Consider the following 15,041-nt stretch of genomic DNA (forward strand, 5'->3'; position numbering starts at 1 on the left):
AATTTTATCCATTTAAAAAAAAAGATTTATTTATTTATTTGAGAAAGAGAGAGAGTTTGAGCGGAAGGGGCAGAAGGAGAGGGAGAGAGAATCTTAAGCAGACTCCCTGCTGGGCGCAGAGTCCAACAAGGGGCTCAACCTCAGGATCCTGAGATAAGGACCTGAGCCAAAATCAAGAGTCAGATGATCAACTTATAAGGGGCCCCTTATCATTTTTTTTTTTGTAGAATTAAAAGTGTTTCCAGCTTACTCAACTGCTTTTACCTTGCGTTCAAGAGTGAAATTTGAAAATGGACAAGTTCTTACCCATAATCAGATCTTGTAGTAAGTTCTCTCATTTGGGGATAACTGACAGTAGCAAAATATTTGAATTACAAATTTAAAAGACATATGCTTTAATGCAGAAAAAAAAAAAAAACAAAACCCTCTACACCTGAAAGAAATACTACCAAAACTAAAGAGGATCATATAATGCAGAAAGATTTGTTCAACTAAAATAAATACTCCATAAAGGATATGACACATCTGAAAAAAATAGCATACTTTTAAAAATAACGATTATATATCAAATAAAATTTCCAGAATAATTAGAGGCACTAATAAGAATCTCTCTGATATTAAGATCAAAACAGTTAGGGTAAAATTAATGACTCTATCATTTGCTTATTAGATACTGTTGTCTATATTACTACTTATTTATTTATTTATTTTTTCCTTTAAGTGTAATTAACATACAGTGTATATTAGTTTCAGGTGTGCAATATGATGATTCAATAATTCTATATCTTATTCCGTGCTCATTACAATAAGTGTACTACTAATCCTATTTAACTATTTTACCTGTTCAGTCTCACCCACTTGCCTCTGGTAACCACCAGTTTGTTCTCTGCATTTATGAATCCATTTTTTTGTTTGGCTCTTTTTTCTCTGTTTGTTTTGTTTATTAATTTCCACATATGAGTAAAACCATATGGTTGTTTGTCTTTCTCTGACTTATATCATTTAGCATAATGCTTTCTAGATCCATCCATGTTGTTGCAAATGCCAGAATCTTCTTTTCATGGTTGAGTAATATTTCATTATATTTATACATATATATTTATGTATATACATATATATCATATATATGGGATTTCATTATATATATTTTATATATAAACTTTCAATATATATAAATATATATACATAAATATATATATATATATTTGTGGGCTGTCTAGTATGTTCCATTGTTGTATGTGTCTGTTTTTGTGCATATAATATCTCCCTTAAACATTCATTTGTAGGGCGCCTGGGTGGTTCAGTCATTAAGCGTCTGCCTTCGGCTCAGGTCATGATCCCAGGGTCCTGGGATCGAGTCCCACATCGGGCTCCCTGCTTGGCGGGAAGCCTGCTTCTCCCTCTCCCACTCCCACTCCCCCTGCTTGTGTTCCTGCTCTCGCTATCTCTCTCTATGTCAAATAAATAAATAAAATCTTAAAAAAATTCATTTGTAGATGAACATATAGATTGCTTCCATATATTGGCTATTGTAAATAATACTGCAATAAACATAGGGATGCATATATCTTTTGTAATTAGTGTTTTCATTTTCATTGGTAAATACTAAGTACTGGACTTACTGGATCATATGGGAATTCTATGTTTAATATTTTTATGAACCTCCATACTGTTTTCCAAATGGTTGCATCAATTGGCATTCCAACCAATAGTTCAATGAAGGTTAATTTTTCTCCACATCCTTGCCAACACTTGCTACTTCTAGTGTTTTTAATTGTATCCATTCTGACAGGTACAGGATGATATCTGTGGGATTGATTTGCATTTCCCTGATGATGAGTGACGTTGAGCATCTTTTCACGTGTCTATTGACCATCTGTATGTCTTTGGAAAAATGTTCTCAGGTCCTCTGCCCATTCCTAACCCCCCTTCCTTCCCCTGCCCTTCCTTCTTCCTCTTCCTTCTTCTCCTCTCCTCCTCCTCCTCCTCCTCCTCCTCCTCCTCCTCCTCCTCCTCCTCCTCCTCCTTCTTCTTCTTCTTCTTCTTCTTCTTCTTCTTCTTCTTCTTCTTCTTCTTCTTCTTCTTCTTCTTCTTTCTTCTCCTTCTCCTCCTCCTCTTCCTTCTCCTCCTTCTCCTTCTTGGTGCTGAGTTTTATAAGTTCTTTATGTATTTTGCATATTGACTCCTTATTGGATATATCATATACAAATATTCAAAAAAGGTTACCTTTTTTGTTTTGTTGATAGTTCCCTTCACTGTGCAAAATATTTTTGGTGTATATGGGTGGCTCGGTTGGTTAAACATCTGAACTTGCCTCAAGTCAAGATCTCAGGGTCCTGGGATCATGCCTCACATCAGGCTCTGCGCTCAGCAAGGAGTCTGTTTCTCCCTCTCCCTTTACCCCTCCCCTTGGTTGTGCTCTCTCTCTCTCTTTCTCTCTCTCAAATAAATAAATTAAATATTTAAAAAACTTTTTATTTAGCGTTGTTGTCCAATAGTTTAATTTTGCTTTTGTATCCCTTTCCTGAAGACACATGTGTAGGATGATTTTTCTACAGACAATGTCAAAAAATTACTACCTGATTTTTCTTCTGGGAGTTTGATGGCTTTGGGTAACACATTTATGTCTTTATTCTGAGTTTATTTTGGTGTATGGCATAAAAAAGTTGTCCAGTTTCATTCTTTTGCATGTAGCTGTCTAATTTCCCAACCATTTGTTGAAGAGACTGTCCTTTCTCCATTGGACACAAATAATGCTACTTCATTATTAGGATATAGAATTGCAACAGATCTCTGTATGTTGTTTTTTTTCTTTATTACCCTGTGATTTTACTAAATTCATTCATCAGTGCTAGTAGTTTTTTGGTGTAGTCTTTAGGGTTTTCTTTATATAGTACTATATAATGTGCAACTAGTAAAAGTTTTACTTTATTTTTCTTATTACTTTGGATGCCTTCTATTTCTTCTCTAGTCTGATATTGTGCCTAGGAATTCCAGTACTGTGTTTAATAAAAGAGGTGAAAGTGGGGCACCTGGGTGATGCAGTCAGTTGAGTGTTGAATCTTGGTTTTGGCTCAGGTCATTATCTCAGGGTTGTGAGATTGAGCCCCACGTCAGGTTCCATGCTCAGCAGGGAGTCTGCTGGAGATTCTCTCTCTCTGCCCCTCCTTCCTGCTCTCTCTCTTTAAAATACATCTGAAACTAATGTTATACTATATGTTAACTAACTGGAATTTATTTTTATTTTTCTAAAGATTATATTTATTTATTTGTTTGAGAGAGAAAGAGAACAAGTAGGATTAGTGGCAGACAGAGGGAGAAGCAGGGTCCCCAATGAGCTAGAAGCTTAGTGCAGGGCTCAGTCCCAGGACCCTGGGATCATGACCTGAGCTGAAGGCAGACACTTAGCCAATTGAGCCACCCAGGCATCCCAACTAACTGGAATTTAAATAAAAACATGGAAAGAAAAAAAAAGAAAAGCTGAAAAAATAAAATACCTTCATAATCAGTCAAGAGACTATAGCAAAGAACACAGGAGCAATTAAGAAAAACTCCAGTTAAAATGGTAAGAAAACTGGTGGCATTTTTCTTCACACTTGACTCATCACTTCCTCAGTGTGGATTATTGTAGTACAATCAGGAAAAATTGTCCTAATTTCTCAATCTGTTGCTGAGGCTGGAAAAAGAGAATAATTTATTTTCAATATTCTAACCTGCATATGGGCTTCCCCAGTAACTGTCTTAACTAACTCGAAGAACGAAAAGGAAAAATGACATAGTTATGATCTCAGGCTGGCAAGAGCTCCAAAAACAGTGGCAACCACTGAAAGTTGTGTAAAATATGAAGGAGTACAGCCCACCTGAAGGATGGCTTGGTCCAGAAATTACAGGCACAGGGATATAATTGTACATCAAATACCTAGAGAAGAAGCTAAGGTGATAATCTTTGGAAAATCAAATTAACTAAATTAATTAAAGATTCTATATATATGGGAACATTTGAAAAAAAAATGTACAAAGAGTCTCAGGCAAGATACTTGCCCAGAAATACATGAGAAGATATTTAACTTTTACTGTATTCTGATTCCAAGCTCAGAACATACTTGTTAATTAGTGAAGTTCTTATTTGACTGAAAATATTTGGAAAAGTTGCTTATTTTTCAAATGCTAGATTTCAACAAAAGGTCAAAAGGCTTTTCAAAATACGGGAAAACATAGCAAGTTGAAAGAATTAGAAAAACTTCTGTTGAAACTTATTTTCAGCAACCATAGGCATAGGACTTACTATAACAAAAGTTTTAAATAAATATTTTAAATATACTCCTAAAAAGGAGTTTATGCACATTTTGACACTCTGGCTTTTGCAGCTGCCACAATGAGGACACATTACTTGATTCCCTAATTTTGGTGGCCAACAGGACTTGCATTTCTGAATCACACAGTATTCTAACAAACAAAAGTTCTGAACCAGCTATCCACACAGGGCTCAGCACAGAGCCAGCCAATGAAACACCACATGTTCTCCTAGAAGGGGCCTATTTGCATACTTTAAAAGATAGTGACTAGGGGCTAGTTTCCAATCAGCCTGCATCTAGGTGCTAAATGAGATTCTCCCCTTTGTAATATTGAGGGGTCTTGGCACACCTTCAACTTCTGGGAGACACTAAGAACAAAAAAGGACTTATTGGACAAATACAAATGATTGAGGGAAAACCAAGAACCGGGGCTGAGCTGAATAATTAAGTTTACCTCCTACATTAGACCAATTCATAAAGACTGAAAGAGGTGGTTCTTCTATCTAAAGATCAGATCCAACACTATGAGTCAAGGAAATGGGGAAAAAATGTGTTTTTAAAAAAGTATAAAAACCCTGAAACAGACATTAATGAAACAGAGACAAGTGATTTGCCTATAAACAGTTCAAAATAATTGTCATAGAGATGCCAAAAAGGCTAGGAGAACAATGCAAAACAAAGTAAGAATTTCAACAGAGATAAAAAATGCAAAATGCCAATCAGAGAAGTACTAAACAGAGCTGAAAAATACAACTGAACAGAAAAATTCAATAGAAGAGTTCAATAGTACTCTAGTGAAGTGGAAGGAAATATAAAACTGAAAGGTAGCATAGTAGAACTTATCAATGAGAGGAGCACAAAGGAAAAAATGGAAAAAAATGTGATATCATAAGGCCTTATGAGACACCATCAAGTGGAGTGATATTCACATTAGGCATCTCAGAAGGAGAAGATATACAAAAAAGGGTCAGAAAATTTATTTGGAGAAATAATGGCTGAAAACTTCTCTGAGCTGTGAAAAAACAGACATCCAGGTCCAGGAAGTGCAGAGAATTCCAAAGAAGATGAATCCAAAGATACCCACAATGACACATATTATAATTAAATTGTCAAAAAGTAAAGATAAGGAAGTAATCTTAAAATCAACAAGGGAAAAAAAAAAACCTGTTATATACAAAGAAAACTCCATAAGTCTATAGCAGATTTTTCAGCAGAAATTTTGCAGACCAGTCAGAAGGGAGTGAGGTGATCTTTTCAACATGTTGGAGAAAAAAAACAAACAAAACTACCAACCAAAAGTACACTACCTGAAAAAGTTGCCCTTCAAAATTGAGGGAGAAATAAAGAAGTTTCTAGACAAAGAAAACCTATAGGATCACATCACCACTAGGACAGCCTTATGGGAAATATTGAAGAAAAATTTCCATACCAAAACAAATGGATACTAATTAGTAACAGAAAAACATATAAAAGTATAAATTTCACTGGGTAAAAATATATAGTTAAATTCAGAATATTCTAATGTTATAATGGTGGTAGGTATGCCAAATATAAATCCAGTTTGAATTTTAAATGACAAAAGTATTAAAAATAACTATAATTATGTTTTTCTAATGGATAAAGAAGATAAAAACATGTAAATTTTGACATCAAAAAATAAAACATGGGGAGGAGAACAAAAGGGCAGTGCTTTAGTATCCATTTGAAGTTATGTTGTTATTAGCTTAAAATAGACTGTTTCAGGGGTACCTGAGTGACTCAGTTGGTCAAGCATCCACTTCTGGCTCAAGTCATGATTCCAGGGTCCTGGGATTGAGTCCCTCATCAGGCACCCTGTGGCAGGGAGTCTGCTTCTCCTTCTCTCTCTGCTCCTCCCCCCACTCATGTTCTCTCCCACGTTCTCTCTCAAATAAATGAATAATTTTTTAAATGGACTGTTTAAATTATATATATATAACACAAAAGATAAAGAAAGAATCGAAGCACACCATGACAGAAAACTATCAAATCACAAAGGAAAGAAACAAGAGAAGACACCCACTAAGGAATTACAAAACAGCCAGAAAAAAAATTAATAAAATGGCAATACTAATTTCATATGTATTCATAATTATTTGCCTTTAAATGGAATAAATTATCAAATTGAAAGATAGAAAGTAGTTTTTTTTTTTTTTTTAGAAATGACCCATCAATATTATGCCTATGAGAGGTTTACATTTGCTTTCAGAACACACACACACACTGAAAATAAAGGGATAAAAATTATATTCAATGCAAATGGAAGGCAAAGAAAACAGAAACTATAAACTTACCATCTAAGTATGAAGAAATAGAAAGTCTGAGTGGTTCAATTACAACTTTGATTAAATCAAAAAAGTCCAAAATCAGAGGGCTTCCTTGGTGAATTTAATAGAACACTTAGAAAGAATTAATACCAAACTTTCTCAAACATTTCTTAAACAAACAAATAGAAAAAGAGGGAACACTTTCATTTAACAAGACCAGCATTAACCTGATACCAAAACCAGACAAGAACAGTTCAAGAAATTAAAAATATAAACCAATATCCCTGATAAACATTGATGTAAAAATTCTCAAAAAAATATTAACAAAAATTTCAGCAGTACATTAAAATAACCATACACCTGATCAAGTGGGATTTATTCCAAGGTTGCAAGGATGGTTCAATATCCACATATTAATCAATGTAATACACCACATTAACACAATGAACAATAAAAATTATATGATTATCTCAATAGTTGCAGAAAAAAAAATTTGACAAATTTCAACACCCATTTATGATAAAAACTCAATAAATTTAGTATAGAAGGAATATTCGTGTAAATTAAAAAGGCCATATATTATAAGGCTTCAGCTTACATCATATTCACCACTCTCACTACTTTTATTCAACATGATTAAACTGGCAGTCTTGCACAATGAATTTGGGAGAAAAAAATAAAAGGTATCTTAGAAAGGAAGCAGACTTTCACTATTTGCAAATACCATGATATTACTATAGAAAACTCTAAAGATTCTACCAAATACAGGTAGAACTATAACTAAATTTAGTGAAATTGTAGGGTACAATAAATATATGAAAATTTGTTATGTTTCTATACCCAAATGATGAACTGTCAGAGAGAGAAATTAATAAAACAATTTCATAATTGAATCAAAAAGAATAAAATATGTAGGAATAAATTTAAGCAAGGACCTGAGAGACCTGTACACTGAAAACTATGACATTGATACAAGAGGTTAAATCAAATATAAATAAAAGTTATTCTATGGTCATGAATTGAAAGTGTCATTATTGGTAAAATGTCCATAGTCAAAGCAATCTATACATTCAGTACAATTACTGTCAAAATTGCAATGTCATTGGGGCACCTGGGTGGCTCAGTCAGTTGGGTGTCAGCCTTCAGCTTGGGTCATGATCCCGGGTCTCTTGATAGAGTCCTGCGTTGGGTTCCCTGCTTGGCGGGAAGCCTGCTTCTCCCTCTCCCCGCACCCTGCTTGTGCTCTCTCATGTGCTCTCTCTCTCAAATAAATAAATAAAATTAAAAAAAAAATTTGCAACGTCATTTTGCACAGAAATAGAACAATCACTAAATTTTTAATGAAACCACAAAAGACCCTGAAGAGCCAAAAAGATCTTGAGAGAGAATAAACCTAGAAGCATCATATTTTTTTAAATTTAAAACTATATTATAAATTATAGTCACCAAAAGAGTATAGAATTAGCATAAAAAGACACATACATTAATGGAACAAAATATATAGTCTAGAAATATACCTACACTTAAAGTACACAATGAGGAAAAATAGTCTCTTTAATAAATGGCTTTGGGAAAACAGGACAACCACAAGCAAAAATTACCTAGCACACTTATCTTTCACTAGCCACACAAACTAACTTGAAATAGATCAAAGACTTAATAGAAGACCTGAAACTACAAAACTCCTAAAAGAGAACATAAGGAGTAAAATACCTGACACTGATCTTGACAATATTTTTTTTGGAAATATACAACAAATATAAACATGTTGGACTACTACATGGCAAATAATCAACAAAATGAAAGAATGACCTACAAAATGGAAGAAAACATTTGCATATCATATATCTGATAAAGAGTTAGGATCCAAAATATATAAAGAATTTTTACAACTCAAAAGCAAAAAAAAAAAAATCAATCCAATTGCAAAATAGATAGTAGAATTGAATAGACATATTTCCAAAGAAGATGTACAAATGTCCAACAAATACATGAAAAGATGCTCAACATTAATAATTAGAGAAATGCAAATCAAATCACGAGATATCACTTCACATTTGTTACAATTTCTATCACCAAAAAGGCAGGAGATAAGAAGAGTTAGTAAGGATGTTGGGAAAAAGGGAACATTTGGACATTTTTAGTGTAAATTTAAATTGGTGCAGTTACTATGGAAAATAATATGATGGCTCTCAAAAAATTAATAGAACTACCATATAATTCAGAAGTTCCACTTATGAGTGACTATCCAAAGGAAAGAAAATCACCATCTCAAAAAGAAATATGTGTTTCCCCCATTCATTGCATCATTTACAAGTCAAACCATGGAAACACCTCAGTGTTCTTCAATGGCTAAATGGATAAAGGTAATGTGAATATAAATAAATAAATAAATAAATAAATAAATAAATAAATAAATAAAATAAGATATGATTCAGACATAGAAAGTGAAGGGAATTCTGACGAGACTATGTGGATAAAATTTGAGGGTGTTATGCTAAGTGAAGTGAAAGAAAGTCACATTATGTATGATATGACTTATATGTGGAATGTGAAAAAGTTAAACTTACAGATACAGAGAATGGATTGGTGCCAGAGGACAGGAGTGGGGCATGGCCAAAATAGGTGAAGGTTTTCAAGAGGTACAAACTTAGTTATTAGATAAATATGTTTTGTGATGTACCATGCAACATGGTGATTGTTGTTAAGAATATTGTATTGTATATTTAAAATTGACTAAAAGAGGGCGCCTGGGTGGCTCAGTTGGTTAAGCGACTGCCTTCGGCTCAGGTCATGATCCTGGAGTCCCTGGATCGAGTCCCGCATCGGGCTCCCTGCTCGGCAGGGAGCCTGCTTCTCCCTATGACCCTCACCCCTCTCATGTGCTCTCTCTCTCTCTCTCATTCTCTCTGTCTCAAATAAATAAATAAAATCTTAAAAAAAAAAAGAATCTTTAAAAAAAAATTGACTAAAAGAATAGATCTTAAGATTTCTTAAAAAATATTTGTGCACAGGTGAGTTGATGTGTGTTAACTAAACATTGTACTAATAATTTCCCAAGGTATACATATATAAAATCATTATTTGATACAGCTCAAACTCATAGTGTCATGTGTCAGTTACAATTCAATAAACCATGAAAATGCAGAGAACAAATTAATTCAAATGGAAAAAGATAGGAATTTTTAAAAGGAATAATTAAATTTGACAAGTCAATAAATGAATTGAAAAATTCACTAGAGGGGTTCAGCAGCTAACTCTAAGAAGCAAATAAAGAATGATAAAACATGAAGACAGATCATTCTAAGTTATTAGATCTTAAAGCATAAGAAAAAATAAGGAAAATTAAACAAAACCTATGGGGCATATGGTTTAGCATCTCATGGGCACAGAATGTTCTCTTTAAAAATTGTTTTTTTAAACAAATATGCATATGTGAATCCCAGGAAGGAAAGAGAGAGAAAAAGTGGAAGAGACATTATTTCAAGTTATAATGGTTGAAAAATTCTCAAAGATGGATAAAAGACACAGTTATACAAACATAATAGGCTTTATAGTTAATAAACAATGCATTAAATCTTGTATTTATTCTAGAATACATATCCTAAAATTGCTAACTAAATTTCTAAACAAAAGAATGATTTTGAATGATTTCTAAATTTTTGGATACTGTGTGTGGTGTGAATTAGAAAAGAAATTGTATAGAATTCCAAAAGACAGAGTTAGAAAGAACTTTAAAAATCAACTGGTGAATGATATTTAATAATTTTAAAAAAGAAATATTAAGAAGATGACTTTGAATTCTTAAAATTAATGTACATTTTTTACTTAATATGCATCTTATATAAAAAATTTGCAAACTACAAGGGAAAATTTTTTACTAAGTAGAACACATGGGTGCTGTATCTTTAATTGACAATGGTATCTTACCAAATTAAAAGAAAACAATTTTTATTATGTTAAGTTAGTCACCATATAGTACATCATTAGATTTGATGTAGTGTTCAATGATTCATTAGTTGCATATAACAAAAAAGAAAACAATTTTTAAAGAGAACAATGTTTATTCTTCTAATCCATGGGCACAGAATGTTTTTCCATCTCTTTGTGTCTTCCTCAATTTCTTTCATAAATGTTCTGTAGTTTCTAGAGTACAGATCCTTTACCTCTTTGGTTAGGTTTATTCCTGGGTACCTTATGGTTTTTGGTGCTATTGTAAATGGAATTGATTCCTTAAACAACAGCCAAACTGTGGAAGGAGCCAAGATGCCCTTAAACAGATAAATGGATAAAGAAGATGTGGTCCATATATACAATGGAATATTACTCAGCCACCAGAAAGTATGATTACCTACCATTTTCATCAACATGGATGGAACTGGAGGGTATTATGCTAAGTGAAATAAGTCAAGCAGAGAAAGACAATTATCATATGGTTTCACTCATGTGGAATATAAGGAATAACACAGAGGACAATAAGGGAAGGGAGGGAAAACTGAATGGGAAGAAATCAGAGAGGGAGATAAATCATGAGAGACTCTGGACTCTGGGAAACAAACTGAAGGTTACCAAAGGGAAGGAGGTCGGGGGATGTGTAGCTGAGTGATGGGTATTAAGCAGGACACATGATATGATGAGCATTGGGTGTTATACAGAACTAGTGAATCATTGAACTAATTAAAGAGAATGATGATGAAAGGACCTGGACAGAAAACTTTCAAATTAAATTATACAAACTATACAAAGAGAAAACATTTTTACATTTAATAATTATATTAAGCATCTGACTCTTGATTTTGGCTCAGGTCATGATCTCAGGGTCATGAGACCAAGCCACACATCAGGCTCCTGCTGAGCATGGAGCTTGCTTAAGCTTCTCTCTCTCTTCTGCCCTTCTGTCCTCTGCCCTTTTCTGCCCCATGGGCTCTCTCTCTCTCTAAAAGAAAAGGAAAGAAAAGAAAAGAAAAGAGAGGAAAGGAGAGGAAAGGAAAGGAAAGGAAAAAAAGAGAAGAAAAGAAAAGAAAAGACACCAGAATTATTATGGCAGTGTTTGGTAGAAAAATCTGAGCACATGTTGGCTAAATGTAATAATAATAAAGAAGTGATTTGTTAATCAGGTAATGAATCCAATGTTCAGTATTTATGTCTCTATGTTTAGAGGAGCTAAAAGTCTCCTTTCAAAATGATATAAAATGTATTTAATTAAGTTTATTACATGATTTGAGTTGTTTAATGTGGTTGAAAGAGAGAGCAAATGAGTCCAAATTTACACCAAATAACAAGCAGAAGAGCTGGGGAAAAAAAAGTGATCATAAAACAGAAAATTTTGAGTTTAATACCAGGAGAACCTTAAATTTTAAATTAAATTATTTTAAATAAAATAATTATAAAATGAATACATAGTGATACAAAAGTATCAGATATATCCAAAATAAATATGAAAATTTAGTATTTTTGCTTAAATATTCTATCCCAAAATCTGGTTTAAAATGCTCAGGAAGGGCGCCTGGGTGGCTCAGTTGGTTAAGCAACTGCCTTCGGCTCAGGTCATGATCCTGGAGTCCCTGGATCGAGTCCCGCATCGGGCTCCCTGCTCGGCAGGGAGTCTGCTTCTCCCTCTGACCCTCCCCCCCTCATGTGCTTGCTCTCTCTCATTCTCTCTCTCTCAAATAAATAAATAAAAAATCTTTAAAAAAAAATGCTCAGGAAAATAATGCTTTTTAAGTCATTATAATAAAATGACACAGAGGTGAAAGAAAAAAAAGTATATAACTAAAAGAAAGCATTGTTATATTTGTGTGACAAGTTTAGGCCATTTTCATCCACTGGAGAGAGGTTGAATAAGCAAGTGCAACACTTGGACTCAGAGATTCAGTGGTGTTTATTTATGTATCAAGATTATCGCAAAAACACTAAGACAAGTTTATAATTGAGTAGATACATGAAAAAATAAATCTAATTTTGAAGAGAAGAAGAAAAGACTAAAAAAGGACAAAAATAGAAATAAATTAAAAAATCAAAAATAAAAGGAAGACGACAAATAAGAGGAAAGAAAAAATGATTAAAGGAAGAATGGAGAAAGGAAAAAAAAGAAATTTAAGAAATGTGTTCAAAATCATTTCAATATTGTGATTTGAAGTTTATTTATAACAAAATAAAGCATTTCTATTGAGATTCTGGGAATAAGGGCTTTTATATGAATGCTGTCATCATCATCCTCAGACATTCTTAATTCTTGAAAGACCAGTAACCACAGCAATTTTACCACTCCTTTGATGGCTCTCCTCTGAAACCCGTCAATAAATGTTTAACTAGCATGACCAAAAAGAATTTTTAACATAAGATTTTAAGATTAATGTAACCTCAGTTTTACTTTAAATATGAAGTGCATTTCCTGGAATAATAGTATATTGTGCTATTTTGTGTGACTTCCCTGAAAATGTTGTGCAATCATAATGCGTTTATGAACACTATGGTAAATGTAAATCATTTAGAATATTCACCTTAGCAAAACGTGATATAAAATCAAAACAGGGAAGAGAACCATTTAATTAAATATTTTCAACACAGTAGTCCATTACATAAGTAAAAGAATAAAATTTTGCCCTGGTACCCTCTTAGGAAACAAATTACTGAATTTTATGGACTATCAAAGGGGAAATGGAGGTATCTCTTTTGAAATAACTATCATCAATAAAATAATTAATTTTAATGATATTTTACATATTTAAGTTTAAAAAGTCTTCTAAACAGTTTCCCAGCTATCAGTTTGCCCAAGGCCATTTGTATATCCCAGTTTCTCAGGCTGTAAATAAGAGGATTCATGGTGGGGGGTAACACAGTGTAAAGTACTGATATCAACACTTTCAGTGAAGATGAAGATTTAAAATTTTTAGCTAAATATGTGATAATCCCAGAAAAGAAGAACAATGTCACCACAGTGAGGTGGGGCAGGCAGGTTGAAAGACTTTTCACTCTGCCCTTTGCAGATGGGACTCTTAGAACAGTAGAAAAAATGTAAACATAAGATACAACCAATAAAATAAAACATATAAATCCAAAACAACAACTACCAATTATAAATGCATATTCTAGAGTTTGCTCCCCAGAACAAGCAAGCGTGAGCAGTGATGGCACATCACAAAAGAATTGATGCACTATGTTGGAACCACAGAAATGGACAGAAAATGTGCCTGCTACATGGATGGATCCATAGACACCCCCACTGAACCATGATGCTGTCACCATCTGCACACAGGCACCTCTATTCATGATGGCCTCATAGCGCAGAGGACAGCAGATGGCTGCATAGCGATCATAGGACATCACCAGAAGGAGGGCAAACTCTGCTCCAGCAAAGAAAACAACAAGGAAAACCTGTGAGGCGCATCCCACGAAGGAGATGGAATGGCTGTTGGTCAGAGAGTTCATGACGGATTTGGGGACAGTGACAGAGATGTAACAGATATCAATCAAAGACAAATTCTTCAGGAAGAAGTACATGGGGGTTTGGAGATGCTGGTCAATGGTGGTGAGGGTGATAATGAGGAGGTTCCCCATCAGCGCCGCCAGGTAAACCAGGGAGAAGAACGCAGCATAAAGTCTCTGTAGCACCTGATCCTCAGGGAATCCCACGAGCAAGAATGTTGTTATGTTGGTCATGGTGGCTAATTTCTTAGTCTCACTGATTCTTATCTGCAGAAATAAAAACACTGATAACTAATCCATTCAGATATTGTCATATTCATCTCTACTTAATGCTTAAGACATTTTGATTCTGAATGAGGTGTAGCCCATCAGAATACTACCACAGAAATACATCACATAGACCCCCACCACCCATATAACAGTATTTACAGAGGGGTCAATGAGATATGGCTGGCTTTGAGCACAATTTAAGGAGTCAGAAAACGCAGAAAAATTCTGCCTGTTGTTTATTTCAGAACAACAACAACAACAATTTTTCATTTTCTTGACTTAGGAGCCTAGCAGAGAGGTACAAAACCTTTGGGACAAATCTGCCTAGAAAGCTGCTAACATACTTCACAGGTGCAGGTGAAATAACAAAAATAAAGTTATCTTCCATGATGACTGCTTCCAGAGATCATTGGTCAAACACTGGTCTTGACAAAAATAAAAAAATAAAACAAAATACAAATATAAATGTTTGTGTATGTCAAATGAGATTAGGCAGGCAGAAGGCAGAATAGAAGAGAAGCAAACTGGGATGCTAAATTTCCATCTTGATATTAAATACAGATACTAATGATAAAAATAGAAAATGCCCAAAATGTACCATTCTGACTATCCCATGATAAATCAATTCATGTGATATTTTACTTATTCAATCACTATAACATAACAGCACAACAGTGTCTTGCTTATGACCATAAAATTAGTCTTTCAATAACCACTTAATAATGAGTCAAGGCCACTTATATAATATTTTGTCTCCTTGACT

The 15,041-nt window shown here is 33.9% G+C and overlaps 1 protein-coding gene across 1 annotated transcript; it reads right to left on the reverse strand.

Moving 5' to 3' along the window:
- Window positions 1-13,288: 13,288 nt before the first annotated feature.
- On the reverse strand, window positions 13,289-14,242 carry LOC118518905 (olfactory receptor 14A16-like). The gene has a single exon (XM_036065929.2). It carries the CDS (start codon window positions 14,240-14,242, stop codon window positions 13,289-13,291), a length of 954 nt encoding a protein of 317 aa, XP_035921822.2.
- Between the last annotated feature and the right edge of the window lie 799 nt (window positions 14,243-15,041).

The sequence above is a fragment of the Halichoerus grypus genome, chromosome 2 (assembly GCF_964656455.1).
Source record: "Halichoerus grypus chromosome 2, mHalGry1.hap1.1, whole genome shotgun sequence".
NCBI classification, from domain to species: domain Eukaryota; kingdom Metazoa; phylum Chordata; class Mammalia; order Carnivora; family Phocidae; genus Halichoerus; species Halichoerus grypus.